Raw genomic sequence first — 15,459 nt, 5'->3', positions numbered from 1 at the left:
AGTGACTTTGGTGAATAACTTCGTTACTTTTGACGCGATTGCTTTCAAATTAAACATTTGTTAGTTTAATATATCTGTTAATGATTGTGCCAAATTTGATAAGGATCGGGTAACTATATTATATAGCTCCCATAGGAACGATCGGTGGAAAACAGTGACTTTGATCAATAACTCCGTTATTTGCTATGTAGGCCGTTCTTTCGCAAACATTAGCCTTTTTAGCTTAAACGTTTTTCCACTTTTGATGGCTATAGGTAAGGAAAGAGTTACCAAAAATGTTGCAAGGGTATACAAACTTTGACGCGGTCGAAGTTAGCCCCGGCCCTCTGGTTTCTTGTTATTTTTATACCCTTGCAAAAAGGGTATATTAATTTTGGTCAAAAGTGTGCAACGCATAGAAGGAAGCATCTCCGACCATATAAAGTATATATATTCTTGATCAGCACGACGAGACGAGTTCAAATCGCCATGTCCGTCCGTCCGTCCGTCCGTCTGGATCAACGCAAACTCCTCCTAGACCGAAAGAGCTAAAGAGCTTATTGACTTTTGTCAATAACTTCGTTACTTTTGACGCAATTGCTTTTAAATTAAACATTTGTTAGTTTAATATATCTGTTAATGACTGTGCCAAATTTGATAAGGATCGGGTAGCTATATCGTATAGCTCCCATAGGAACGATCGGTGGAAAACAGTGACTTTGATCAATATCTTCGTTATTTCCTATGCTAAGATTGTAGGCCGTTTTTTCGGACACATTAGCCCTTTTAGCTTAAACGTTTTTCCACTTTGATGGCTATAGGCAAGGAAAGAGTTACCAAAAATGTTGCAAGGGTATACAAACTTTGACGCGGTCGAAGTTAGCCCCGGCCCTCTGGTTTAACCCTGATTTTTCTTTCGTTTCCTGTGGTTTTCTATTTAAAGCCCTCACGCGCACGACTGAACACACACGCAGAGTGGAAAATGGTCTAAAGAAAAGTCATGAAGTAAGGCAAAGGTTTTCGCACGTCTTTTTTACATGCATGCCAACCAACTTTGATTCCAAATCGACAAAGATGATGACGATGACGATGACTATGACGATGATAATGGTTAGTCCTGAAACTGGTTAAAGAAAACTTTTTGATTAACCGTTTGACTTTTACTATCGTATACGCTACATAGTTGAGCTTCCTGCCAGGGGAAATCGCATAAATTGTAGCATCTTAGATATTGAAACATTGTCATTTACAAGATTTTCACTTTAGCCAGACATTGACTTAAAGACTCAGAATGAAGGCCTTGGCTTTCTAACAACATTATCAGCTAAAGAGTTGTAAAGAAGACAATGTTAAGCAGAGATTTCTTTGAACACTTTACCACACATATCTTTAGAGAGATTTTAAATGGAATATAAATATTTTAATATTCTTTGTAAAACATTTCATAAAAAATACAATAAAAATTTTGATTTGAATTTATGCAAAATTATAATTATATATCTAATGCAAATGGGCAAAGCTAACAAGTTTTTTTTTTTTGCCAAAAAACGATTATTTATCATAAATTTTACATCAAACAGAGACAGAGTGACCTTTGCTCAGATTCTGTTAATTTAGAAATTTTATATACTTATTACATATATTTTATCTACAATTTACTTGCTAAACATAATCTAAAAGACCATTTAAGAGTATAAAGTACACAGCAGATCAGAAAAAGAGCAACAAATTAAAATTAAAAGCATGCCAATTAAAAAACTTTATTTTGCTTAACAAATTTTGTTGATTAAATTTTGCTTTGGCAACGTTATCAATGGATTTGCCACTTGACTTTCAAGTCGGCACAAGCCATAACAAATATTCCTTTTAATAATTCACAGAGCGAGATAAAAGCAGAGTCAAGCAGAGAAATATGTTTGACAAGAGCGGGGTAGGCGGGGAGAGGCAACAAGTTAACGGCTTTAACGGGGTGGGGGGCTCTTTATCACAACAATTAGCCAAAGTGCTTTGCAAAATTTGTGCACTTTTATTGGCCATTTTGCCCATTGTAGTGGCTTTACTTCTAGCATCCATACATAAAGACCGTCTATTATAAATGGTCGACTGCGAGTTTTCGCTCACTGTATATGCGTGTGTGTGTGTGTGTGTGTGCGTTATACGTGTGTTTATACTGCGCTTTAACCAATTAGGAAATTACTTGAGTAAAGTGTTTGCAACTCCAGACAACCGAGTCTAAATAAATACAAATAAGAACTTTTGACTTAAGAGAGAGAGAGAGAACTTGAATCTAGCTTAAAGTTTAACTATTGCGGCCATGATCATTAGGAATGCTGTCTGCTTCTGTATGTGTGTGTGTGTGTGTGTTTTGGGTTTGATTTCCCTCAGCCATATTCCCATTATCCCTAGAGTTTAAGCAAAATCAATGAAAATACTTGAAACTTTTTTATATGAAACTGCGGCCTGAGGGGGTAAATGATGAGAAAAACAAAAACAAAAAATGAACTCAACAAACCACAAACTTTTGTGTGTGTGTGTGTGTTTTTTTTTTTTTTATACACATTACTCATGTAAGGGTATGAGAGCTTTAAAAAAATTTCACAATTGTTGATGACTCAATAGTCATCATATGAAAACCTTAAATAACTACTTACTGACTAAGCCATCCGAAAAATATATCTTAATAATCATTTTTAAAGCATTTTTTTTATTGCAGAAGAAGTTTAATATATATACTATGAATTGCAGTGTGTGGTTGCGTTTTTATCAATTTCTACAAAGTTTTATCTTCATGTTATAGATTTCTATATTTTTAACAGACAGCCAAAAGAAAGAAAAAAGGATATAAAATAATATTATTTTTCTTTTATTGACCTTTTACTTTTTCTTCAACTGCAAGCAAGTTAACAATTACATATGTAATATGTATATTAAATATTATAAAATACTATCTCCGAAAAATATTGAAATTAGAGAGGAAAGAAAAACTATAAAACTTTGTGTTTTTATTTGTTGACCTCGAGATGGCTTATAAAAGGGTTGATAAAATTATTATAAGTTAACAGTGCAACTATATAAAAATGTTAAAAAACAACTAATTAAAATTCAAAAATACTAATACTATTAAATACTATTTAGGCATTGAAAAAAAATGTCCAATAAATTGTGCCCTTAATTGTGCGCAAATAAATCTGTCATTTTACGTAAAGGAATCGATCTTGAATATCATAGTTTGAAATAGCTAAACGGAAAATCAACTCATATTTTTCTGCTGCCTTGGAAATAATTATATTTTAAAGAAGAACCTCGAACCGGCTGAAAGTCAAGGTTTAATTGAAATTTCAAAAGTTTCAGAATAGAATAAATATAGCTTTTAAGGCGGAATCCCCCTCATCTTCTTCCCCGAAAATTCTACACTGCTTTCTTATGGGTTAATATGTTTTAGAATATTATTTTTCCAAACGGGATTACTCAAATTACTACTCCTCAAGAGCTTGCGCTCTATATCTCTACATATATATATATATAAGTTAGGAGTCTTAAGTACGAGTCTGGTTAATGGATGCGAGTCTGGTCCTTACTCGGAAGCCAGCTATGAGTCTATCATACGTGTCGTAATGGGTTGGTTACAAAGGTGAATAGAAAAGTGCTATGTGATAGGAAGTTAATATTGGGTCAAGCGTTAAAGTGCTTACTCTAGGTATAGGAAGTCATTAATGGAACAAGTGGATAGTGTGGATTAATATGGGTCACAATGTACTTCCTAGGGTTATGAGATGTGTGTGTTGTCAACGTGACTTTTAATGAGAAGGGGTATACTTACTACCCGGAACTCATTCAGGAGTTTCTGGTATTGCGTCTCGTCTTCCTGCATCATAGTTGGTCGGTATGCACGGCATAGTTCTACTTGTTCTGTAGGAGTCGGCGTATCGTGGAGAAGCGTGTGTGCTAACTTATATATATACATATATATTTTTGAAGACCACTCCTGTTAAATATAAATTTCAATTTGTTAAAAATGTCTAACCTAATTAAGTGGGTACATACTTGACATGAAAGTGAGAAGAGAACTTTTTGAAAATTTCTGTTTTCAGCTAGTTTATTAAACAACTCAAAAATATATTACTAATTAAAGCAGTAGCCGACTGTTGTATTGTTATAAGTAGTTATGTGTATAATTTGTTCATATACAATTTTGTTTTTTTTTTTTTTGTAGTTTGTAGTTTGGCCAAAAACTTTCTTGTTAAACTATAATTAAAAACAAATTTGTATACACACACACTTTTCGTATACTCGCTTTGGGTTTCATTGGACCAGTTTTGCGTATGGATTATGTTGGTGAGGAGAGAGAGTTGCGAGGAGATTGCGGAGGGAAAGTGGCAACCAACTTTTTAATCAAATATGTGTCAACGCGGATTTATGAAACTAATTGACTTTAACGTTTCGTCTCGCGTTGCCAAGTAGCCAGCCGCCTAGGCCGAATAGCTTGGGTAAGAAGGGAGGAGGAGAGAGGTTGTGGGTGGTGGTGATGGGTCTCCCTGATCCTGAGACTGAGCTTCAGAGCCCACGAAAGAAAGAATTAATTAAAAAACTTAATCTGCTTTGGCAAAGCAGTTGGCACAGCAGCAGGCTAAATTCTCCTTCAAGTTTTGACGGTCTGTGGGTCGGTTTGGTACGTCGCATTGGTCGGTTTGGTCGATGGTTTTCGTTTTGGCGGTCTCTCTTTCATTGGCTTTTTGTAAACTTAAAGGAACCCAAAAACATAGTCAGTAAATTGAAATCACATTAATTGCCTTGGCAAAGCTTAAAATATAACTCAACATTTTGGATACTCTTTGCAAATAGTAACAAATTTTTTAATTGGTTCGCTATATTTCTAGTAGTTTAATAAGTCATGTTTTGAAATGTATCTGAGAATATTGGACTTTATTCTATAAAATTGCCCTTTTAATGTTTCACTGGAAATGTTAGTTTTGTATATACATAGGGACAGGTGTGTCTTCTCTGGCTTTGCTCATTTATTCCATTTCCTATATATAATTGTGAAATTGATATTTAAATGCTACATTTTTCTGTTAGTAGTCCTTTGCAAATTGACTACCAATTAACCCTTTTGTGACTCACATCAGAATTTTTGTTATTTTTACGTTTGCTTTGCTTTTCTTCGTCATTCCATGTATTTGCAAATATTTATTCATTTTGGTTTGAATTTCTTTTTTTGCTTTTATTTCTACTTAAAATTTCATTTCATTTACCTAAGTTCTGATTTCGTTTTGCCTTTGCCTTTGCCTTTTTGTGCCTCATTTCTGTTTGTGGAGCCTTTTTGACAGTTATACAAATATGAAATATGAGTCAATATGAGTCAGAAAGGTAATGGAAATAATATTGGTTGAGGGGCAAAAAACAGAAGAAAAAAGTCATAATTAAATGCTATCAATAAATTGAATATACATACATAAATATATAGGTATCAAGCCATACGTCAGAACCAAAAATGTTGATTGTTTTTACCGAATACACGCACACACACAATTTATTGGGGCGAAGAGTTTTGTGGATGGTGGAGCAAGATTTTTACCTTGTAGATATGCAAATATATCAATTACACACATAAATACACACACCCACAAAAAAAAAAACACTCACACAAAGAGCATACAGTTTAGTAGTAGAGTGAATAGAGAGAGAGAGACACAAACTCATTTAATTTATTCACTGCAATGCACAAGCATTTTAGTGTGGAAAACCATAAAATGAGAGCGAAACTTTAACTAAATATTTAATAGGCCACTTAAATTCAAAGTATGAATTATAAATTTACGAATTGAATAAAAGTAACATCATTATTATTTCATTTTTGCCACAAATTGTTGAAAGTATTCATTTCAAATCGTATACCAAAAAAAATGCATATATGCAGTTGAAATGTTGTATCTATTCGTTCCGATTTTAAATTCATAAAGCAGTCGATTGAACAAATTTAAGACCCATTCTCTAACTTTGATTGAAAGTGCATATGTAGTTTGCCTAATCAGTGTTATACAATTTGAAAAAGAAAACTCTAAAATTACGTTAAAATCTCGAACTACTAATCAGCCGATATATACTTGGCAAACCCTTTTAATGTCATTTATTTAGATCGGCGCTTTTTACCTTGCACATTTCCCTTGTTAGTCGTTTCGTCTAGTTTTAGTTGATGGTTTGAATATAACAAGAATTCTAAAATGTTTAACCAAATACAAACATGGCCTTCAATAATTTCAAATTTTAAGTTTCAAGTTTGGTAAATAAAAGTAGTTTACATTTTCGTTATAGAGTTATTAAGATTCCATAATTCATGGAAATGAAATCATTTTTTTTATATTGTTAACGTGTTTTCAATCTGTTTGAATAACATTTTAAATAGGTGAAAACTTGACTTTATATTCACATCGATCATTTGGTTAGAATCTAACCGCATTTGCCACACAAGCACAAACAAGCAATTTACATTACTCATACGCCACATTGGCCACACTTCTATTGCTTTAAAATCACTTTGCTGTTTTTCTCTTTCTTGTGGCTGTGGTTGTTGTTTGTTGTTGTTGTTGCTGTTGTTGTTACGGGATGTTTTTTCTCCGTTTTTTGAGTTAATTAATTATTAATAATTAATTTACAACAGATGTGACCCTGTTTATTGCCGGTACGTCCTTGCTTTGCCTTGCCTGGCTTGGCCTGTCCTGACTTGGTTCGTTCTCTTCTCTTCTTCTTGTCCTATTATTGTGTGCTTTGCCTTTTGGATTTCCTTTGGTTGTCCCTCTGTTGCTGTTGCTGCTAATGCTGCTGCTTTTATGATTCGCACTCGCGAGCCATAAAAACGCAATTAGATTGAACGCAACGTTCATAAAAGCCACATGAGCGGCAACTTGGCCCCACAAACCACCCATCAGACAGGAGCCACCCAACTGTTCTATAGCTGTTAGCCTAACAGCTAATTGAAATAATTGAACATCAATGTGACGAAGTGGGGGCGTGGCATATGGGTGGCATATAAATGATTGACTCCATGTCAGGCATAAGTGGAAGGATGAATGATAGGGAGCAGCCCATCCCAAAACTGCAGCCCTTCAGCTGTCCTCGTTAATGCACAATTCAAAATGAAATGCTCATTTTGGCAGCAGTGAATGTGGCTTATGCGAAATTTGAATTGACTGATTGACTGGTTCATTGAGTGATTGAGTAAGTTACTAAAAAGACCATGGGATGATTTAATGACTACCCTTTTATCTGACAGTTCATTTTGGCTTAAGCGGGTTTCCCTTCATAATTACAATTGAAATTCGTACGACAGATTCATTTAATTAAAATTTAAAGGAATGGATCATGAATTCATAAGCCCCTTTAAGTATCTCTTAAAAATGTACTACCAGATAGATGACTTTAAAACTCTTTTTAACTTAAACGTTATAGCTGAAATGGATACTTAACAATTTAATAGCTTCTTCTTTTTCCATTCTACGCTCGAATGGTTCATAGAGCCATAGCATCCATTATTTAGAATGTTTTTGCTTGAAAGGGTTCAATATTTTTCGAATGCAACACTAAAACTTATCAAAAACTGCAAAATTCGAGCTTGTCATTTCTAACTGAAGTCAATCAGGTCGATTAAGCTATGTATTGAGAGGAACTTGAATGAAAAAAGGTCAATCTATCGAGATCTACTAAGTTAGTAGTACTAACACTTAATAAAAGACTTACTCTGCTTTGGTAAAAAAGGTTAACCCAAAACACAAAATGCAAGAGAGACAAATACATCAAAGTGATACACCAAAATAGATAAATTCCATGAGAAAAATAAAGTAAAAAAAAAGCTTAAAGTCAAGTCAATTTAGCAATTAGCTGGTTAATATTCAATTCAAATTGGTCGACTTTATTATTAGGCCGCATGCATTGAAACTGAAATGCCTTCTTAGCCACGCTAGATTTAGCCCATTCAGTTTTACAGTTTTATGCTCTCTTTTATATTTTTCTTCTTCTTTTTAGGCTTTTGTACTGCCAATTCACTTTCACAAACTAACAAATTCAATTTCATGGCCGCTTGCCCTCATGACTTTGGCCACAATCCAACCCACAATAGGATTGTCCTTAGCCATCGACCGATTTTGTCTCGTAAATGGCCTTTTTATTTGCTTCCCTACCATCTCCAATTCCCCCACCAACTCTTGCTACCCCCCGCATACATGTTCTTTGTCTGTCGTTGTTTCTAGTCTTTAATCCATAAAGAGTAAGAAACGAGGCGGAAGCCATAAATCAAAACAGCTTAAAATGCCTCCAACATAAATCGCGATTTGATGTAGACCAAAAACATTTTTAGTTAGTTAATAATTTCTTGTTGCCTTAATAATTAAGCTAAAAACACTTAATAACGAAAATGCTTGGGTAAAGTTTAAAAGGGCAAAATTTATATACATATAATACATTATGTATGGATTTATCAATACTTAATTATTTCTGATAAGTAATAATGCTTTCAATTCTCATACAAGTTGCTAACTAATAAGCCAATGAGGCAAAGATGAAATGAATGAAGGATGAACTTCTTATTGGCATCAATTCTTTAAAATCTTGTTTTTTAAACTACCGTTTTTTGTATTTTTTTAATGGTTCATCTATTTATTGACTCATTTAATTTTTTGTTTTTCTCGTGTTAAAGTCTGTTAGATAGTTTGTAGAGAGAAAATTCAATAAGGATGAAGAATGAAATTATTATGGGCAAATATTCACAAATTTCTTAGTTAACTATTTATTTAATTACTTCATTTTGGTATTCTCTTATTGAAGACTGTTAGATTGTCTCTAAGAATTCTTACCAATCATTAAACAAATCATTACAAAGAAAATTTAATAAGAAATCACTTATGATTTTTCTGTTTTCTTTCCCTATATTAATAAATGAAGAATTGGCTTTACTAGGCTCTTTAAACAGCGATTTAATAAGAACATATAGAAAATTACTTCCAACTTGGAAACATTTTATGTACAACATATCCAAATTTTATGAAAATTGTTGACTCTCACTTATGATAGATAAATCTAAAGACATATTGTCTACATTAACTTTCTTTAGCTTGTTTAGTTACAATTTTTATATATAATTGAAATTTCTCTAATTCCAAAGATTCCGTACATTCACTTTTATGACAAATGATCCAAAAGGACTCATCATCTTTGATGCCTTAACTTTTCACAGACATTTGCAATTATGTATGTTTCAGTTTTCGTCATCATGTTGCTCTTCGTTTTCATCGTCATCGTCATCGTTTATCATGGCGTCTGTCACTCTCATCTCTGGCAATTGTCTTGTCGTTCAGGCCGTTCGTCTTTCATTCTTTTTTTTCGTTTGTCTTTTTTTTTTTATGTCTCGCTTAATAATATGTTAATTGACAGCTTAAGCCAACTGTCAGCGGGTTTGTGCGTGCTATTAGACACGACATGACAGCACATATGTCGTCACGATTAGTATGTATGAGTTGCTATAGCTATGTCCTTCTCCATATTACCATTTCCATTCCCCTACTTTACTTTACGTTCCCATATACATATGTATGTATGTATGTATGTGTGTGTGTGTGCAGTCAAAATTGAGTCCATCTGCCTGGTATCTATCTTTTATGTTTCGCTTGAACAACGCTTGTTATATATTTACTAATTAAAGTATGCAAATACAATAAAGTCACCAGTTTGCCATTTTCCTGCCGTTCAATTATTTGCCATGAAATGAATTTCAATTAATTTTGCATAATTTTGTACATGTAACCAATCTGCTATAGACACTGCTCAACAGTCGCAGTTGTTGGCTACAGTGGCCAAAATTAGTTCACGTCTAAAAAACAAAAGGGGAAAAAAAATCGATGAGACCTGTTGGATAAACTGGATGTTTTGTGTCTAAAATAAGCGTCACTTAAATATATTAAAGGTTCTGACCTGGGGCAATGTGGTAATGTAATATAAATAGATTTGAGTTTAATTGAATTTGTCATGGTAATTTATTGGATTGCTTCATTAGTTACAAGGTGGAAGTACAACAAAAAAAACAAAAAGAAAGGAAAAGACACCACAAAAACAGACAAATAGCCTTTGAGAAGGAAAAGGTTTAAGCTACAGTTATAGTATTTTTAATTCACGAATTTTTACAAACTCTTTTAGGCCATGGTATTTATGTAATGGTCCAATATATATATATATATATATATCCCTTGGATTTATGTATGTATAAATTCTGTTATCGGAAAAATTATGCTATAGATGTAATTTGACTTTTATTTGTTTCGATAGCCGATGTTGTATTTATATCTGGATAAATGCATCTGTTGTATATATGTCTATCAAAATATTTATTACATAAAATTCGTTTTTCTGATTTCTCTCTCTTTCTCTCTCTCTCTCTGTTTGCTCCACAGGACAGCACTAAAATGCAAATAAACTGGCAATGTCCGGCCTCAGCATCGTCGTCGACATCATCAACAATATTATTATGTGGTGGGCGTGGCAGTAGTGGGCGCCCATATAAAAATAAAATGTGAAACAAAACAACAACTTACAAAAAGGCAAAACAAACAGAAAAACTGCACAACAAAAAGCAAAAACAACAACAACAAAAAATCAATAAGAACAAAAACAAAAGGCACAAAAGAGAAAAAGATTAATATTTTGTGGAAAAAAGAGGGTACAAAAACACACTCAAACACATATAGATAGATAGTTGTATAAAGTAGGCGTGGCAATATGGACTGTAACCGCCGTTGGGGCATGGCTCTACTATTGGCCACCCTAATTAACAGTTGGCCTCCAGGCGGAAGTCATGGTGGTAGGGGTGGAATGGTGGCAGCCACATCGTTGGATTGTGCCGATTGGTTAAATGCAAGCAGTGAATGCAACTACTATTACAACAACAACATAAACAATAACAACAACAACAACTATAATAATAACAACAATAGCAATTATCCTCCATCCTTGGGCCAACATTGGAATGACTCAAAGCCATCAGATAATTTGCTAGAAATGGAAATGGAATTGGATCCCGAAAGTTGGCCATTGGAGCGTGTTGTATCCACCATTGTGCCGGTCTTTTTTGGCCTGATTGGTTTCGCTGGTCTCCTGGGCAATGCGCTTGTCATATTGGGTAAGTGAACGAACTTTCCATCGCCCCACCAAATATGTATGTATGGCCTTTACCATCGCCAATGCCATTCATCGCCCAGTGAAATTAACCGAACCTTTTCTCCTTCTCTGGCCCCCTCTTCCCTCTATCGTTTTTTCTTTTGACGTTTGTCGCCCATTTTCCCTTGTCTTTGCTTTATGCCCATTGCAAACGTTGCAGTCGAAAAAGGAGTTTTTCATTAGCCTTTGCGCAAATTATGCGTAATAATTGTAAATGTTTGCCCCACATTAAATGAGATTGAGGTTTATGAAGGTAATGAAGCCAGAAAAAGCAGTAATTGACTTGCTTTTACTTGTGATTAATAAGCACATCGAAGCAAAGCCAACGACTCTTGGTCCTACAACGTTTGTTATGAATAAATGTTTGTTTGAATTAATTCCATAAACTAAAACATCTCATCAATGTTAGTTCCTTACTTACGTCTTTTCACTATATTTAACAAAAATAAAACTTTCAATTTAATTAAAAAGCAAAAAAGCAAAAAATTTGCATTCTATGTACTTTGCATACTTTCGGGAGCAGACAACGTGAAAAAAATGTTTCTATATTGAGTTTCTTGTATTTGCATTTAAGGCTAAGGGCTCAAAGTTTAGTTAACAGACGGATAGCTCACCTTTTGACCAGATTGACGTCTTTGTCTATAAAGTGCATTCATGGTAATAAACGGATCTACTTGCTATCCGTAAATGGCTTAAATAAAATCAATAATTATCCCTTCACTCTTTCTTTTTCTTTTCTTAGTGTCTTTAATATACATAATATTTAGAAGAGAAAAAAAACTGATAAAGTCAGAAAATGCATTTGATTAACAATTTTGTTAAACGTGAAGATTGAATTTTTTATTATACATATTTTTACATTTATGGATTTAAGTAACTAAGATCGAAATGAGAAATATTCTACAAATTATAATTAAAACATATAGTGACAAAATTTTAAAAAATGTTTCAATCTTACTCAAGAGCCAATGGATTTTGAGAGTATGGTAAACCTAAGAAAAGCTGAATGATCAGGATATCCTTAAATATATATCTAAAGGTAAAACTGAATTTTCAAAAGGTTGATATTAAATTTTAGTTATATTTCCAATTGATATTTTTTCAAATTTGTTATTCCCGTATTAAACAATGTATCCCTTTTTTCCTATACCGAAAACTGACAAAACTACAGCCAAAAAAACTTTTATTTGTTTTTATAACTTGTTTTTGCCTTAGGTAACATCTTTGAATGTGTTTAAAAAGAGAAAATTAACTTAATGTCCCATGGAAAGCAATAATTTTGATTAGTATTAAATAGAAATTGTCTGAGATACATAGGAATTTATACGTTTTTTCCTGTTAAATGCTTTATAATGTTTATAATTTCATTACAATAGAGAAATACGATTTATTTGTATACTTTTAAGCCTTTAGTTTTACCTTTTCCATTTTCAACTTTTGTTTATTTATTGGAATTCTCAAGATGTAGCTAACTATTAACATTTATCTTTCAAAAAATAAAAAGGATACTTAAAAATTGACCTAACGAATTGACTGTGGAGTTTTTCTTAGCTTTACCATAACTATAAAATCCACTAATTGGCATATAAAATATGCTGTGTTCAAGTGTACTTAAAAATGATCAGTTATTTTTATTTAACGTGGTTTCGATAGAATTTTGTCTACATTCAAAAATGATCGTAATTTTAAGATATATATTCTTACTATTGACACCTTAACCGTATTCTAGCAAGGATTTTTAACATCTCTATGACTAGCCCCTCTTTGGAAGACAAAAGCTGTTAAGTGTGAGTGTGTGTGTGTGTGTGTGTGTGTGTGTGTGTGTTTGTCGTGAGGTGTGGGTGTTGTTGGGTTACTGTTCTATCATACCTCGGGCAAAAAAAATCTCAACAGCTAAGCTATTTTGTATGCAATTTTCGCAACCTTGACTCAAAAGTCTCAAACGACAAACATTTGTCTACCCCTCTAACACACCTTTTGTCTCTCTCTCTCTCTCTCTCTCTCTCTCTCTCTCTCTCTCTCTCTCTCTCTCTCTCTCTCTCTGAGCTCTCTCAGCTCTCTGACTGGCATTCTGAGTCGTCCTTATGAAACGTTGCTCTGATGCTGCTGACCGAGATGGTCCTTCGCCCATCTTGGCATTGTTTGCTTTCAATAAAGCGCTCACAGCTAAAAATAAAATAAATGCGGCTTGACAACGATGCGATGTCCTTCTCCTTTAGCTTTACACCTGCCAACGGCAAAATGAAGGGAAGCATTTCCCCCTGTAACCAGAAGATAAGTATTGCAAGTTAAAGTAGCCTCACATTCTTGACTATAATGTACATATATTTGAGGTAAGTCGACTTGGCGGTATACCCTCTGCATAGATTTAAATTTAATTTCATCTCAGAAAATGCAAACCATTGTTGTAGTTTCATTTGAGATGTTTTTTAACCAGTCAATATACTCGATTTGGTACCCTAGTCAAACAGAGGACACCAAAGTGACTTACTCGTGCCATGAATTAAGCTTACGACTACAAACAAAAACCAAAGAAGAATGTTTTATATTCGAATGGCTTACCAACTAGGCTCAGGCTATTAAAATGCCTACGCGAGAGAATAATAAAAAAGAACCCCCGGCGACTATCAATAAATGGAGGTCTCTTTATTCGCTTTCCTTCTCTAATTGCCAGAGACAGATACGAGGTGCCTTGAATATTTTGTCAATCTTTGAATAAATTCATTTTATTCGTGCGAATTTCAAGACAAATATGCCTTCAAATTTGTTTGTCGTTATACATATGTATGTAGAGGGTATTTAGAAGTAAGAGTCATAAGTAATATTCATTTCGTTTTGTCCCATTTTAAGCGAACATTTTAGCCATAAGCCACTTTGTCAGCTGAAAATTGTGTGTGTGTGTGATGGCGAAGGCAGTTTGATAAATGATTTGTAAATGAATGTGTGGATTTTATGGACAAATTATAAAGATAAAAGCGCCAAGATGATTTATCTGCTTTCAGTGTAAAGTGCAAGTGTATATCATAATGGTTATGGATAGATAATTTGTCCCACATGCCATTGCATACTTTAAGGGGGGAGGTCAGTGAAAGGAAACGAACACAAAGGAGGCCAAAGCAGCTGTCAGTAAGAAGTATTAAGAGCTGAAACTGAAGCTAGTGCAATTTTTTCTCTCTTTGCTTTTTCTTATCTGCAGTTGATGGCAAATAAGTCAATTTTAATAGGATTACACACACACATACACACAGCCATACATATGTGGTTGGGTGTTTTAATGTTAGTTAGCTTTGACAAGCTTTTATTTTGCTTGTGTCAAATGCTTAAGCTTTGTGGCTTGTCCCATCAGCTACCAATAGTGGCAGAGCGATTAGTTTAACATTAAACATAAACCTCAAAAGAACCAAAAAAAACAAAAAAAAAAAGACAAATTTCCATTTAACTTGTAAACGTTTAAATCTGTCGGGTAAATAAACTTTATTTTCTATTAATAATTTATGCAAATTTTATAAAAACAATCACATTTGTCATATGAAAAGTTGATAGCAAATACAACTAACTTTGGAAAAACATGAAATAAATGCATAAATAAATAAAAATACATATATATATATATATGTATATGTATGTAAAAATGTGTGTGGCTTTATGTTATGCATAACTAATAAAACTGGGGATTGAAAAATCTGACAACTGTCAACAGCAATTTGTGTTCAAATTCAAATTCTGAATAAATACCAAATGTTTAGGTATCCGTCTCTCTCTCTTTCTTTTCTGTGTGGGTGTGTGTGTGTGTGTGTAATTATAATTTATGTTTAGTCCAGAAACATTGTCACTTCAATTTTACATTTGACAAGGATCAAGCCCAGTAACAGATTTGAAAAAATTCTTTTTTTGGGAAGAATGGTAACAGATTGTCTCTCCACCAGAAGGGTTCCAAGCAACGTCAATGGCAACAGGGCAAGGGCAAGGGTAAAGGCAATGGTAACAAACGAAACAAAAGTACAGATTGTGTTATAAAATTGTAATTGACCAGACGAGCGTGTTGGACCAACTGGAAAACGTGACTGTCATAACCATGGGCCTTCTGTTTCTCTCTCTCTCTCTCTCTCCCTCTCTCTCTCTCTCTCTCTGTTTCCGTATTTCTTTGAATACCCTTTGAGAAAAAAACAAAAAATTGGTAAAACCCCAAAACTAACTATGTACTTTGAATCGATAAGAAAAAATTTTTGTTGTTCAGTTGCCTAGAGATTTCTAAATCTTACTATGCCATGTAAAGTTGTT

The 15,459-nt window shown here is 33.7% G+C and overlaps 1 protein-coding gene across 1 annotated transcript in view; it reads left to right on the top strand.

The window, feature by feature from the left end:
• The first annotated feature begins 10,643 nt into the window (after positions 1-10,643).
• LOC6653108 (allatostatin-A receptor) overlaps positions 10,644-15,459 on the top strand; it is a 29,827-nt gene continuing 25,011 nt past the window's right edge. The window contains exon 1 of the mRNA XM_002075453.4: positions 10,644-11,140. Within this exon, the coding sequence (XP_002075489.3) occupies positions 10,741-11,140 (400 nt within the window). The 5' untranslated portion in view covers positions 10,644-10,740. The remainder of the gene's footprint in view (positions 11,141-15,459) is intronic.

The sequence above is a fragment of the Drosophila willistoni genome, assembly GCF_018902025.1.
Source record: "Drosophila willistoni isolate 14030-0811.24 chromosome XL unlocalized genomic scaffold, UCI_dwil_1.1 Seg142, whole genome shotgun sequence".
Classification (NCBI taxonomy): Eukaryota; Metazoa; Arthropoda; class Insecta; order Diptera; family Drosophilidae; genus Drosophila; species Drosophila willistoni.
This window is presented reverse-complemented; position numbering and strand designations above follow the sequence as displayed.